Source organism: Lethenteron reissneri, chromosome 29 (assembly GCF_015708825.2).
Source record: "Lethenteron reissneri isolate LAM-NWPU_2019-01 chromosome 29, ASM1570882v1, whole genome shotgun sequence".
Lineage (NCBI taxonomy): Eukaryota > Metazoa > Chordata > Hyperoartia > Petromyzontiformes > Petromyzontidae > Lethenteron > Lethenteron reissneri.
The window spans coordinates 1,280,510-1,296,368 of NC_083807.1; the positions used below are offsets into that span (position 1 = coordinate 1,280,510).

At 56.1% G+C, this 15,859-nt stretch overlaps 1 protein-coding gene across 1 annotated transcript in view; it reads right to left on the bottom strand.

Moving 5' to 3' along the window:
• Window positions 1-7,354: 7,354 nt before the first annotated feature.
• Window positions 7,355-15,859, bottom strand: part of KLHL14 (kelch like family member 14) — a 30,707-nt gene continuing 22,202 nt past the window's right edge. Inside the window, exons 9-11 of the mRNA XM_061562387.1 lie at window positions 13,179-13,337; window positions 8,773-8,930; window positions 7,355-7,868 (exon numbers count right to left, since the gene is read on the bottom strand). Coding sequence (XP_061418371.1) covers window positions 7,728-7,868; window positions 8,773-8,930; window positions 13,179-13,337 — 458 coding nt within the window. The 3' untranslated portion in view covers window positions 7,355-7,727. The remainder of the gene's footprint in view (window positions 7,869-8,772; window positions 8,931-13,178; window positions 13,338-15,859) is intronic.

Sequence of the window (15,859 nt, forward strand, 5' to 3'; positions counted from 1 at the left end):
AAACCACACGGGGTGGGGGGTGGGGGGGAGGGGTGGGGGTGGGGTGGGGGGGAGGGGTGGGGGTGGGGTGGGGGGGAGGGGTGGGGGTGGGGGTGGGGGGGAGGGGTGGGGGGTGGGGGGGAGGGGTGGGGGGTGGGGGGTGGGCCACGAGGGGTGGGGGCGGGGCTAGTGGGGGTGGGGGGGAGGCCACGAGGGTTGGGGGCGGGGCTAGTGGGGTGGGGGGAGGCCACGAGGGGTGGGGGCGGGGCTAGTGGGGGTGGGGGGGAGGGGTGGGGGGGTGGGGGGTAGGGGGCCACGAGGGGTGGGGGCGGGGCTAGTGGAGGTGGGGGGGAGGCCACGAGGGGTGGGGGCGGGGCTAGTAGAGGTGGGGGGGAGGCCACGAGGGGTGGGGGCGGGGCTAGTGGGGCGGGGGGGAGGCCACGAGGGGTGGGGGCGGGGCTAGTGGGGATGGGGGGGAGGCCACGAGGGTTGGGGGCGGGGCTAGTGGGGAGGAGCCGGGAGGGATTTGGGGGGGGGGTAGAGGAGGGGCTGGAGAAGCCCGGACGGCGGGCGGGCGGGCGGGATGGAGGAGGGGCCATGAGGAAAGGGGGAGGGGCTGGAATGGGAGCGGGAGGGGCTGGAAAGGGTGGGGGAGGAGCCAGAAAAGACGGGGGAGGGGTCATATACTCAGTTCTTTCGGTAAAGTCACGGAGGTAAAAAATGAAATTAAAATTAATAAAAATAAAATGGCAGGCGGAGGGGCCGGAAAGGATAGGGGAGGGGCGGAGATAAGGGAGGAGCCTGGAGGGGTGGGGAGGGGGCTGGGAGTAATGGCGGGGGGGGGGGCTGGAGGGATGTGGGAGGAGTCTGGAGGGATGTGGGAGGAGTCTGGAGGGATGGAGGAGGAGTCTGGAGGGATGTGGGAGGAGTCTGGTGGGATGGAGGAGGAGTCTGGAGGGATGTGGGAGGAGTCTGGAGGGATGTGGGAGGAGTCTGGAGGGATGGAGGAGGAGTCTGGAGGAATGTGGGAGGAGTCTGGAGGGATGGAGGAGGAGTCTGGAGGGATGGAGGAGGAGTCTGGAGGGATGTGGGAGGAGTCTGGAGGAATGTGGGAGGAGTCTGGAGGGATGGAGGAGGAGTCTGGAGGGATGGAGGAGGAGTCTGGAGGGATGGAGGAGGAGTCTGGAGGGATGGAGGAGGAGTCTGGAGGGATGTGGGAGGAGTCTGGAGGGATGGAGGAGGAGTCTGGAGGAATGTGGGAGGAGTCTGGAGGGATGTGGGAGGAGTCTGGAGGGATGTGGGAGGAGTCTGGAGGGATGGAGGAGGAGTCTGGAGGAATGTGGGAGGAGTCTGGAGGGATGGAGGAGGAGTCTGGAGGGATGTGGGAGGAGTCTGGAGGGATGTGGGAGGAGTCTGGAGGGATGGAGGAGGAGTCTGGAGGGATGTGGGAGGAGTCTGGAGGGATGTGGGAGGAGTCTGGAGGGATGGAGGAGTCTGGAGGGATGTGGGAGGAGTCTGGAGGGATGTGGGAGGAGTCTGGAGGGATGGAGGAGGAGTCTGGAGGGATGTGGGAGGAGTCTGGAGGGATGGAGGAGGAGTCTGGAGGGATGGAGGAGGAGTCTGGAGGGATGTGGGAGGAGTCTGGAGGGATGGAGGAGGAGTCTGGAGGGATGTGGGAGGAGTCTGGAGGGATGTGGGAGGAGTCTGGAGGGATGTGGGAGGAGTCTAAAGGAATGGAGGAGGAGTCTGGAGGGATGTGGGAGGAGTCTGGAGGGATGTGGGAGGAGTCTGGAGGGATGGAGGAGGAGTCTGGAGGGATGTGGGAGGAGTCTGGAGGGATGGAGGAGGAGTCTGGAGGGATGAGGGAGGAGTCTGGAGGGATGGAGGAGGAGTCTGGAGGGATGAGGGAGGAGTCTGGAGGGATGAGGGAGGAGTCTGGAAGGTAGTGGGAGGAGTCTGGAGGGATGGAGGAGGAGTCTGGAGGGATGAGGGAGGAGTCTGGAGGGATGAGGGAGGAGCCGGTGTGGATGGGGGCGTGGCCGGGGTGGAGGGGTCGGGGGCTCCTCCCACCACGTCGTTGCGACTAAAGTCACACACTGCGCGTCTTCCTGCGCGCGTGCACGGGGGCTGTCACGTGACCAATACTAAGAGTGACACGAGGAGAGGGCACTGTTGTAATTCCACTGCTGGATGAAGGCCTCTAAGCCTCGGGGTTATTTGACGCTCGCTGTGGCCAGGAATCGAACTCGGTTCATGTCCTGGCCCCTCCCGCTCCATAATAATTATAACAACCCAATGTCAGTCGTGATTCGAGCTCAAATTAGTTTGACAGCCCTGGGCTAGTGGTGGACATTACAAACGTATACGACGGGAGCCTAATCTGACCATTCATCAGATTATGTTTCCTTTTAAAAAAGTGGTACTACTCGAAATGTATCATTTTACCGACCACGGGGCTGGATGATGGGCTGAGTCGACCCTTAGCCGTAATTCGTGATGGGGACCCCGCTGGAGTGCATCGATGCATCGATTACCTCCGATGAATATCGGTGACGTGCGTGTCCCGCTCCTCGCGGACAGGTCACGTGTTGGCTAGAAGGGGCAATGGTCGAGACTGAGAGCGGAGTGGCAGCCGAAGGCGGCGCACACGCCCGAGAAGACGACCGCCGTGGGGGATGGAGCGATGAGACAAACTCCATGCGCAGAAACGAGATGGAGTGTTACATCGCGTGAGCGTCAATGGACGGCGACGGCCTCGGGGAAGCGTTCACCCAGCAGTGGAGGAACCCCATGCGGAACGAGGTGGGAGAGGAACACACGCCCCACGTGGAAGGCCCTTCTTGCACCGCTCCCCCCACGCCGCCGTCGTCGAACGATGTCCCCGTGCGGGACGCGACTCCGACATCCACCAGAGGGCAGAGTGCGCCCTGCTAACAGCGGCACAGACAAAGATCCACATCTCCCCCGTAGGCTACACGGACTGTTGGGGCAAGTGCTGTTTGCGAGCGCCTATTAGCGCCGATGGTGTGGTAAAGCAGCACGCCCGACCGCCTTTGTCTTCCCAGCGCTGATGTGTACCCGACGCATCAGGGTGCTCATTTAAGGCCGAGTCGATCTCGGGGGGACAAGTTCAGAGTTCCACCTGCCACTTTACTCGGCAGGGAAACGTCGCGCGCACACACACACATGAACACATACATGACACACACACATACATGACACACACATGACACACACACACATGATACACACATACATGGCACACACACATGACACACACATTACACACACACATGATACACACACACATGACACACACACACACATGACACACACACATATGACACACACACATGATACACACACACATGATACACACACATATGATACACACATATGACACACACATATGACACACACACATGATACACACACACATGATACACACACATATGACACACACATATGACACACACACATGATACACACACACATGATACACACACATATGACACACACATATGACACACACACATGATACACACACACATGACACACACACATGACACACACACATATGACACACACACATATGACACACACACAGGTCTTGTCGTCACCACTGCTCGCATCTTTGATGAAAAGAACCGGGAGTATTTAATTATTTAATTACAAAATCTGAGCGCGTTGTTCGCTAAGGTTTCACTTGGGCAGTCGCGGCGACGACACCGCATCTCCTACCCCGCAGAGGGGGTCCCACCCCCCCCAGCCCCCCTCCACTCCCGCCCCTACCCCCCCCTTCCCCCACGATTAATTGTCACGATTCAAGTTCACTGAGTCCGATTAAACCATCACGTCACGTGCTGCCTTGTTTATATTGGCTGACTCGTTTGTGCCGTCTCGTGTCTAGCGCATTGCCCCTCTCGTGGGCTTCTGTGTCGATTGTGCGGTCCCGTTTTGTATTGTCTCGTTCGTAAATAATGTGCAGGTAAGTCACTCGTGTACTACAGCACGTATCAGTCACCTGCATAGGACAGGCACGTACCCGGCATGCACAGGTAAGTCACTTGTACACCATCGCATGGTTAAGTCACCTGTGGACATAGGTACGTTACCTGCACAGTATAATACAGGCAGCCTATTAGGGAGGTAAGTCACCTGTACAGACAGGTGTAGTCTTGGATCGGTAACTCATATTTGTACTACAGCAGAGTTAAGTCACCGGCATATGCAGGTAACTCACCTGTGCATTATATAATGGTAAAGGTGACGGTCATCGATTGAGTCTGTGACGCAGAAACCATTGCACATGCATGCCGAGATAATTAACATCATCACCATCGCCAGCATCATCATCGTCGTCACCTCCATCGTCGTCATCATGGGAAGAGCACCGTCAATCGTCCACGATGATTAATATTTAAAGGTGCAGTTCTGGGTTCTCGAGGTGATCCAATTGGCCACGAGGTGGCCGGCTGGCTCATTGGGTCATTATGGTCGTGCCAGGGATGCCGAGCCGTTACCCCCGAGGGCCTGGGTTCGATTCCAGATTTCATCTGCCGAACCACAGGGATTAAACCAGGGTCGTCGCCTCAGCCCCGTCACCAATGACTTGCACAGAGACCCATAGACTCACATAGAGACCCATAGACTCAGCATAGACCGAGTTGTGATTAAACCGTGGGCTCAAGTGTCGCGAGATTGATTGGTCTCAGTCCGGTCACCGATGGCTGCTCACACAAAAAAACGCAATCATGTTAAATTCCATTTGTCAATTTTCACTACAAAAGGGAATCGGTTTCGTTGAGATTGGCATGGGGACAGCTGTCTGTGCCCATGCTCACCAGCACAGGGCGTTACAAAACACAGCACGCCCAGAGAGAGAGACAGAGAGAGCAGCATCTGTACAAGGAATTAAGTGGCTCGCTCGCATGCGTGTATGTGTACCCAGTGGTAGAGGCCAGTGACAGCTCAGCCGACCCATGGTCGCCACATCCAGAGTTCAAATCATAACCAGAGTCGCCCCATTCCCACAATCATCATCATGTTCATCATCATCACTGGATGCATTGTCATCATCTTCCGATCCGTTTTCATCATCATCATCGTGGTGGTCAGTATCTTCAGAATCATTGTCCATCATTAGCAACATCTTCTTGATGATCATCAATATCATCTGATTCATTGAAATCCTCACCGTCATTTTCATCATCATTATCAGCATCATCATAATCGTCATAATCTTCTGATTCATTTCCACCACCATCATCATCGTCATCTCTCTGGGGTGGATACAATGAGAACGACGCCTGCTGAGCAGTTTATTGTTAAGAAAGTCAGTATTGGCCGCTGTAAGAAAGGACTTGTCCCCGCCATATGAACGTGGAATGTCCAGCACCGCCGCTGGCGATGAACCTCGCGTAGTGGTCGTTGAAGGGTGTCGCCTGGCAGCTCGACTCGATATGAACGAGTGAATGAACGAGGGAACGAACGAGTGAAAGAACGAGTGAACGGACGAGGGAACGAGTGAATGGATCAATCCGGATGGGGCCTCCACTTGCAGTCGGTGCACGAGTTATTAAGCCAGCTCGTCACGTGGTGGGGCATGACATGGTGTGTCTCGGTGTGTAGTGTCACAGTGTGTAGTGTCACAGTGTGTAGTGTCACAGTGTGTTGTGTCACGGTGTGTAGTGTCAAAGTGTGTCGTGGTATATTGTGGAACGGTACAATATTAATACTGTGTCTAGTTTATATATTGCGTCGTTTACGCAAATCGCATCTCTCACAGTAGCTGAGGACCCACATACACGAGCTGGCAGAAGTAGCAGTAACAGCAGTGGTAGTAGTAATAGTTGCAGCAGTGGTAGTAGTAACAGCAGCAGTAGCAGCAGCAGTAGTAGCAGCAGTAGCAACAGTAGTGGTAGCAGTAGTAGTAGCAGCAGCAGTAGCAGCAGTAGTAGTAGCAGCAGTAGCAGCAGCAGTAACAACAGTAGTAGTAGCAGCAGTAGCAGCAGCAGCAGGAGCAGCAGTAGCAGCATCAGCAGTAGCAGCATCAGTATCAGCAGTAGAAGCAGCAGCAGTAGCAGCAGCAGGAGCAGCAGTAGCAGCAGCATCAGTAGTTACAGCAGCAGCAGTAGCAGCAGCAGCAGTAGCAGCAGCAGTAGTTACAGCAGTAGCAGCAGTAGCAACAGCAACAGTAGTTACAGCAACAGTAGCAGTAGCAGCAGCAGTAGTAGCAGTGGTAGTAGCATCAACAGCAACAGCAGTAGCATCAGCAGTAGCAGCAATAGCATCAGCAGCAGCAGCAGTAGCATCAACAGCAGCAGCAGTAGCATCAGCAGTAGCATCAGCATCAGTAGTAGCAGCAGTAGCAGTAGTAGTTACAGCAGTAGCAGCAGCAACAGTAGTCACAGCAACAGTAGCAGCAGCAGTAGTAGCATCAGCAGTAGCAGCAGCAGTAGCAGCAGTGGTAGTAGCATCAACAGCAGCAGCAGTAGCATCAGCAGTAGCAGCAATAGCATCAGCAGCAGCAGCAGTAGCATCAACAGCAGCAGCAGTAGCATCAGCATCAGTAGTAGTAGCAGCAGCAGGAGCGGGGTGTGCGCTGTTGAGCCGCCACGGCTGCCGAGTTGCCGTGCTCTGCCGCGCGGTGGCGCTGTGCTAGAAGGGAGCCGTGGTGCATTGTTGTTGTTGCTGTTGTGCCGCGCTGTGCCGTGGCGCGGTGTATTTTGGCGCGGTGTAGTTTGGTGGGGTATATTTTGGCATGGTGTACCGTGGCGTGATGTACCGGGTGTTTCAAAAAGATTGACCCGTCTCTGCAACCACGAACCGCCCATGAATGAAACTCTTACCACTTGAAAGGGCGGGGCATAAGAGTTTCAAATGATTACCGCGAGATGCCTCTCCCAGCGCACAAACAGCCCCTAGCCTCAGTCATTCGTAAGACACACTGCCTCAACGTTGGATAGGTCGCACGGGACCCCAAGACTTGGCGCTACACTGTCGGCCCCAAAGAGCCCCAGACATCACCACACCCTGTGACTGTTTCTTGTGGGGATACGTCAAAGACCGTGTTTTTGTACCACCATTAGCTACTAATCTGGATGACCTCAAAAACAGAATCACGACAGCGGTGACTTCACTTTGATAGGCGTTTGGGACGAATTCAACTCTCGTCTGGATGTTGTCCGTACAGCAGGTGGAGGGCACATAGAGATCATTTATAAAATGGTTAGTAAAACTTGATAACTCATTAAACCGTTTGTAACTTTTTGTGTCGTTGTAACATGTTGCCATCGTGAAATATACTGCTTTGAAATTGGGTCCATCTCTTTGAAACACCCTGTATTTTGGCGTGGTGTACCGTGGGGTGGTGTGTTTTGGCACGGTGTACCGTGGCGTGGTGTATTTTGGCGTGGTGTATTTTGGCACGGTGTACCGTAGCGCGGTGTACCGTGGCGTGGTGTATTTTGGCGCGGTGTACCGTGGCGTGGTGTACCGTGGCGTGGTGTATTTTGGCATGGTGCACCGTGGCGTGGTGTATTTTGGCACGGTGTCCCGTGGCTTGGCGTGTCACATTACACGGCACGGCGCTCTAAACCTTCGCCAAACCAATCAGCTCCCCCATCACCGAACGGTGGTGCCACGCGGAGAGCGCGGCTGCTTCTGCCGCCCCGTGCGGCGACGCGATGCAGAAACACTCCGCACCGCCGCCCCCAGCGAGGTGGTGGTGCTGGTGGTGGGGGGTGTCAGGCGCGGTAGTGCATGTGCGCCGGCAGGACGTTGGTGGTGCAGGCCGGACCGGCGAGCGGCTCCACCATCTCCCCCTCCAGCTCTGTCCACGAGTCCGTGTCCGGGCTGAAGCAAAGCGTGGACGACTTGTACGCACCCTGGGCGGGCGGGAGGGATGGGGGGGCGTGGGGGGCCGGAACAACAGCAAGTGGCAGGATTTAGCCGCTAAGCGAGGCCCGTGACAGAGGTAGTCCCGGGTGGTTCGTAGGTCAGAGGGGGCCTGTCCTGGCACGGCTGAGATCCTGGGTTCAAGTCTGGGCTGCAGCCGCAGTCCATGACCACAGCTGGCTCACTAGTGAGTCTCTCTGTGAGTCTGTCGTGGGTCTGCGTGCGTGCCATTGGTGGCCGGGCGGAGACCATAAACTAACTCATCGAGTGCGTGTAACATGATCGTCAACATCGACTCTCGTCGAATAATCTCCCCCTGTACATTGAGCAGTCCCCCTCCTTAACCCCCCTTCACTCCTCTCTTAAAGCCTCGCCTCTTCTCCACTGCCCACTCTTTCCCCTGCCCTCCCCTCGCCCTTCCACTCTTGCCCGTCCCTCCCCCATAGCCCTTTCGTGACACCCACGTGATCTCTGGTACGCTCACTCATTTATCGGCCCTTGCATTGCCCCTGCCAACTCTATTGTTGTTACCGCCTTGACCTAAGGCGCTCTATACAAACACAATTAGATGCGACACGTCCCGTAAAACTGATTTTCGGTGGGTACAGCAACATAGACATAAAGTAGGGAGAGAGAGGGTAGGGAGAGAGGGGGTGTAGAGAGAGGGGGTAGAGAGAGAGGGAAGGGGTAAGAAAGAGGAGAGCAGAGCGTGAAATCTTTCATTTAAGGGGGGGGGCACATAAAGCAAAGCATAAAAAAATAAAAAACCGAAATGATGAACGAAGCAAACAAAATAGAGAGACAAAGAGAGAAAGAGATGGAGAGAGAGGGAGAGAGAAGGGAGAGGAATATGGAGAGAGAGAGGAAGCGAGAGAAAGGGAGAGGCTCACAGACCATGCTCCAGCTGTATCCGCCCACGAGGTAGACGAGCCCATCGAGGGTGCAGCAGCCGGGCCCGCTGCGGCCCTCCAGCATAGCAGTGGATAGAACACTCCACTGGTCGGCCTGCGGGCTGTAGCACTCGACAAGAAGCACGTCCAGGTGACTGGAGCCTGTGGGGCACGAGGAACCAACATCGTCGTCAGCATCATTGTCATCATCAGCGTCATCATCATTAGCGTTATCACCATCGTTATCAGCGTTATCACCATCGTCATCAGCCTTATCATCAGCGTCATCATTATTAGCGTTATCACCATCGTCAGCAGCGTCATCTTCATTAGCGTTATCACCATCGTCATCAGCGTCATCATCATTAGCGTTATCACCATCGTCATCAGCGTTATCATCATTAGGGTTATCACCATCGTCATCAGCGTCATCTTCATTAGCGTTATCACCATCGTCATCAGCCTTATCATCAGCGTCATCATTATTAGCGTTATCACCATCGTCATCAGCGTTATCATCATCAGCGTTATCACCATCGTCATCAGCGTCATCATCATCAGCGTTATCATCATCAGTGTTATGACCATCAGCGTTATCACCATTGTCATCATCGTTATCATCATTAGTGTTATCATCGTCAGTGTTATCATCATCATCATCATCAGTGTTATCACCATCAGCGTCGTCAACATCATCACCACAATCGGTGCCATCACGGTCGTCACCAAAGGGGTCAAGTGTCGGGAGACGCACAGATGCGGGGGCCTAGAAGTGCAGTCCAACACGATCCGTTTCATCCCGTGCAGCCCGCACCATCCAGACTCGCCATCGACGCGTTCAACAACGCGGATTAGCTGCTGCTGCATCCCCCTCCTCCCCCACCTCCTCCTGCTCCTCCACCACCACCACCAACCCTGCTCTCCACGCAGCCCTAATGCACGGAGTTGGCTAATGTAGCGAATTACAGTTTTATGTTCAAGTTATTTATATAATTCGGGCCAGAAGAGTGGGATTTGTGATGCGTGGGGTCATGTCGACAGAAACTCAAAAAAACAAATGCGCGTCCCGGCAATTGCATTGATGCCAATTCTCTCCGCATGATCGCGCGCTCAGCCGAGAGCGTGATAAAAATAAAATAATAATATTATTATCACTACTCACAAAGGCACACGCAGGCATTTTCTCTGTGCGCCGCCACTGTAGGACCTCGCCGACGCAGCGTTCGCGTTGCGTTTGTCGCGCGTCGTTTGGCCCGGCGTCCGACGTTTCGCATCACGTGCCACGGGCAGCTTCGTTGGGAGCTGAACCTCAAAGGGGATGATCAGATTGGGGAAAAATCTCCTCTTCGTGTTTTTTGTAAAATTCATCTTTTGTTCGGGTTTTTTTTTATTTGGGGGGGGGAGGGGAGGTGTGGGGAGCGGCGGTGTAGCGGTTAGCGCTGCGCTATGCTGCACTACGAACCCGGCGACCCGAGTTCGATTCCAGCTCATAGCCAATGCCAGTGACGATTATCTGCACCGGTCCTGGGCCTCCTCTAGGTCGACTCAGCCTCAAATGAGTACCTGGCGCGGTGTGTGAACATCGTCACGAGAGAGACAAAGGTGGCCGGGCGTGGTGCCAGCCACCCACCCCCTCGTGTGCCGTGCCGGCCTTCATAGGTGCTGCTTGCTAACAGCACTTGCCCCAACAGTCTGTTACAAGCTACACGAGGGGAGGGGGGGGGTCATTGTATTTGTCTTTTTTCCTGCGATGATCTCAGACGTAGCTCTGTGATATCCGCTTCACTGCTCTACCAGAGATGGCCCGTCACATGACACCGACATTCCCGTGGCAGGTTGAGGACATCATCATCATCAGTGCCTGAAGGGACGATGACGGAGAGATCAGCAATAGGAGCGTGCAGCTGCAGCAGCTGCAGCAGTAGCAGCAGTAGAAAGCAGTAGCAGCAGCAGCAGCAGCAGCTGGGTAGAGGGGAGGACGTTTTCATCCAGCAGTGGGTCGATCGCGGCTGCTTGCTGCTGCTGCTTGCTGCTACTGCTTGCTACTGCTGCTTGCTACTGCTGCTTGCTGCTGCTGCTTGCTACTGCTGCTTGCTACTCCTGCTTGCTACTGCTGCTGCTTGCTACTGCTGCTTGCTACTGCTGCTTGCTACTGCTGCTGCTGCTTGCTGCTGCTGCCGCCGATGATTACGACGACAATGATAATGACGATGACGGCAACCGTCGGAGGCAAACATCTGGAAGCGACTCGCGCGGTGGTGCTCGCATCGGCCGCAGGAACCCGAGGAGGAGGAGGAGGGGCACGAAATGATTCGCGTCGCCATCTACCCGCGGGTGTGAGAGTGCGATAAAGCGCAGCAGCAGAGGCAGCAGTAGCAGTGGCAGCAGTAGCAGCGGCAGTAGCAGCAGCGGTGGCGGTAGTGGCAGCAGCAGTGGCAGCAGCAGTGGCAGCAGCAGTGGTAGTGGCAGCAGTGGCAGCAGCAGTGGTAGTGGCAGCAGTGGCAGCAGCAGTGGTAGCGGCAGCAGCAGTAGCAGTGGCAGCAGCAGTGGTAGTGGCAGCAGTGGCAGCAGCAGTGGTAGTGGCAGCAGTGGCAGTAGCAGTGGCAGCAGCAGTGGTAGTGGCAGCAGTGGCAGCAGCAGTGGTAGCGGCAGCAGCAGTAGCAGTGGCAGCAGCAGTGGTAGTGGCAGCAGTGGCAGCAGCAGTGGTAGCAGAGGCAGCAGTGGCAGCGGCAGCGGCGGCAGCGGCGGCAGCGGCAGCAGCAGTGGCGGTAGTGACAATGGCAGCAGCAGCGGTGGCGGTAGTGGTAGCAGCAGCAGTGGCAGTGGCAGCAGCAGCAGTGGTAGCAGAGGCAGCAGTGGCAGCAGCAGTGGCAGCAGCAGTGGAAGTGGCAGCAGCGGCGGTAGTGGCAGCAGCGGCGGCAGTGGCAGCAGCGGCGGCAGTGGCAGCAGCGCCGCGTGTAAAAGGGCGCCGCGTTCGCCCGACGTGGAGCGCGCGTCGGCTGGTCCTGAAGGGGCGATGAGTTTTTTGTTAAATGAATGCGAATGTGGAGAGGCTATTGTGTGTGCGCGTGTTCAGTTGTATGTGCGTGTGTTTGATGCTGCTCGCAAACAGCACTTGCCCCTGCAGTCTGTTGAGGCTAGACGGGGGATCTTTGTCTTTGACGTCAACACCGAGTGATGATGAAGACGATCGCGACGATCACAAACACTGTATTTTCTGAATGATCACGATGGTGATGAAGAGCATGAAACACTTGTCTACCGCTCTGCAAGGAGAGGTTTGGGAAAACGATAACGACGATCGCAGCAATGATTTGCATTTACATAGCGTCCGCCACGTTTCAGCAACGTCTCACGGCGCAGTGTTTAATCCCACAGGGGACCCCCCAGCAGCAGCTGTCCCTGTGTGCTCCGGCCGGCATTCGTCTGCCAGCGGCGGGCGATGATTGCTGCCCCGTGCAATTCCAACTTTGGGATGATGACTACTGTGATTATTATTACTATCGGTATATCTACAGTGGATGATGATGATGATAACAAAAATCGTATCATGTATCATCGCGATCGTTATCTATTTTCTGTACCAGTTACTATGATTCCGCTCGTTTATCCACGAAATTCTCACCGAGTCTCATGACCGGTTTTCAGGAGGGTCCTGCCACGTTTTTTTGCGGCGATGTTGCTGCGTCGATCCCAGCTGAGTCATTTGCGGGGTCGTCTAATCCCAAGTTGAACAACTGCGCCCAAATCACTCAACCATCGCCCCCTACTGGCAGGCCGATGCCCGCTGGCGAGTCGAGGTGCCGAGTGGCATTGTGCCGCACAGGGACAGCTGTCCGCTGGGGGGAGGGGTCCCCTAGTCTAATAAAAAAAATAGTTGGGGGGGGGGTGGGGGGGGTGCTCCGTGACCCCCACCCCCCCCCCACACCCCCACCCCCACCACCCCCCCCCCACACCACCCTCACCCCCACCTCCACACCACCCCCACCCCACCCACACCACCCCCACCCCCCCACACCACCCCCACCTCCACACCACCCCCACCCCCCCCCCACACCACCCCCACCTCCACACCACCCCCCCCCACACCACCTCCACCCCACCCCCACCCCCCACCCGCCCCACCACCCCCACACCACCCCCACCCCCCACCCGCCCCACCACCCCTACCCCCCACACCACCCCCACCCCCACCTCCACACCACCCCCATCCCCCCACACCACCCCCACCCCCACACCACCCCCACCCCCCCCACACCACCCCCACCTCCACACCACCCCCACACCACCCCACCCCCACACCACCCCCACCCCCCCACCCCCCCACCCCCACCCCCCACACCACCCCCACACCACCACCACCCCCCCCACCCCCCCACCCCCACCCCCCACCCCCCCCCCATACTTTACCCTTGAGGTGGTTGCCCCCGATGGCGTAGAGGCGGCTGCCGAGCGCGGCGAGCACGTGGATGGCGCGCTTGGTGCTCATGTCGGCACGCTTGGCCCACGCGTTCCTCTCGGGCTCGTAGCAGTGCAGCCACTTCACGTACTCGCCATTGTGAACCCCTCCTGCACGGGGGGAGGGGGGGCGTCGGGAGGGGAGGGGGGTGCGAGGAGGGGGTGTGGGGGGGATTATGTGAAATTCTTTAATGAGCAAAAAAGTAAAACCTTTTGTCGCTACTTTTTCCCCTGCGCTGTGATGTTAGCCGTGACGAGGAAGCCAACTTATGCTACGCGGGGTTCACGGTGAACTGTGCTAACCACTGCGCCACCGCTCCCCGCACTACATAACCACGCACAGACTCACACACACGCACACAGGAACACACTGACCCATGAACACTCACAAATACACTCACCGTCACACACTCAATCACCCACGAAAATAATACAAATAAAAACAAAGATCACCCGTGCAGCCCACACAGCCTGTTGGGGCAAGTGTTGTTAGCGAGTCGCACCCATAAGGGCGAGCACGGTACACGAAGGCGTGGGTGGCCAGCACCACGCCCGGCCGCCTTTGTCTCCCCAGTGCTACACAATGCACCAGGTACTCATTTAAAGCTGAAACGACCTAGGAGAGGCCCAGGACCGGTTCAGATATTTGTAACTGATATTGGAAGTGAGCGGGAATCGAACTCGCGTCGCGGGGCTTGTCGCGCAGTGCGCTCACCACAAACAAAGACAAAGATCCCCCATGTAGCCTTAACAGACTGCAGCAGCAAGTGCTGCTAGCGAGCAGCTGACTCGACCTAGGGCAGGGGCGAGCACTGGTTTAGGTATTCGCAAGCCTGTCAACCCATACGGTTTACCCCGCATTCATGTGCAGGGAAATTGAGTTTTCAGGTCCAGGGAAATTGAGTGATCAGCCGTTTCAATCCGGGTAAACAAAAAAAGTGTTGTCTATTTGTTTGTGTTTCTCCCTTGCGATGGGACTTTGTAGGTTCAACGTTGAGATGTATACGGGCACGGAGTGAGCAATGAGGTCTGAATTGGTCTGTAATAAAGTAGGCACTGATAAGGGGTTGGCAAGTATGATTATAGACAGAGACCCATAGAGATCCACAGAGGCCCATAGAGATACATAGAGACCGACATAGATACATAGAAACCTATAGAGATATATGGAGACCCACAGAAATACATGGATTTAGGAAACCTATCAACCCATATGTTTTACCCCGCATTCTTGTGCAGGGAAATAAAGTTTTCAAGTCCATACGACGTATAGCCGTTTTAATACGGGCCAAAAAAACTGTCTGCATAATTGTTTGTGTCTCCCTTGTGATGGAACTTTGTAGGATTCACGTTGAGATTTCTAAGGGCACGGGGTGACCAGTGAAGTCTGAATTGGTCTGTGATAAGGTAGGGCACTGAGAAGGGGTTGCCAGGTATGCGTTCATCCCTGGCATTACTCCATGTGCGGGAATCGAACTCGCCGGATTTCGCTGCGCGTCGTCGCTCACCACCGCACGACGCACAAACAAGACCACACTGCGACTCAGACGCACTCACTCAAAATAAATTCCCTGTTTCTCGTTCCATCAGAGACACACAACAACCAAACCCTCCTCCCCCGCGCGCCCGCTAGCCGCCTCTTATCAGCGGCTGGGCAGGAACTATAAAGGGTAATTGACTGATCCGGGCCAACGCGTCTGTATCGGTCAATAACTGGGTATTACACCAGTAAAATAACTCATCAATACAGATGTCAACAGCCAGAGCGCGACTCGGTGATGTTGAGACGGGGGGTGGGGGGGGCGGAGGGTAACGGGTGGGTGGGTGGGGGTGATGGTGAGTGGTGGTGAGTGGTGGTGAGTGGTGAAGACGTCGCGCGTCACGTGATGTTGTTCTGCGGCTCTTCACGCCGTGGGGCGCCGTTCAGGAGGGGAGGGGAGGGGGGAGTGGAGGGGGAGGGGAGGGGGGTGACGGGCCGAGTCGGGCACAGGCAGCGGCATGGATACCGTGCAGGGATATAATCCGGGCAGCGTCAGCGCATCACTGCAGCGACTCTACAACGTAACAAACAAATCAACCTGAACGCGTTTGTCAATCACACTGCGTTGCCTTTAAAGGGATATAATATATATAATAGACGACGTTTTCGGGCAATTCTTCTTCTTCATAGTGCTATGAAGAAGGGCCACATCGCCTGACACGTCACACAACGCACACACGCTTCGTCTTGAGGCCACGGCCTCTGGTCGAACGTGTGGATTTGTATTCATGTCGTTAGTTGCCCGAGTGCACCACTGGTGACGCAGCATCACCAACATCGTTTAATAGGCGACGTGAACCTTCATACCCCCCCCCCTCCCCCACCTGGCCACCCATGCCGTGCCGTCCTCTTCCTCCTCCTCCTCGTCGCTCCCTCCTCCTCCCCCTATTCCGTGCTCATCCCTAACCCACCTCCACTTCCTCTACCTCCATCCCCACTTGCTCCTCCTCCACCTCCTCCCTAACCTTCCTCCTCCACATCCTCCTCCTACTTAATCCTCCTCCACCACCTTCTCGCTCCTCCCTAACCCACCTCCATCTCCTCCTCCACAACCTCCTCCTCCATCCCCACTTCCTCCTCCCCCCCCCCTCCT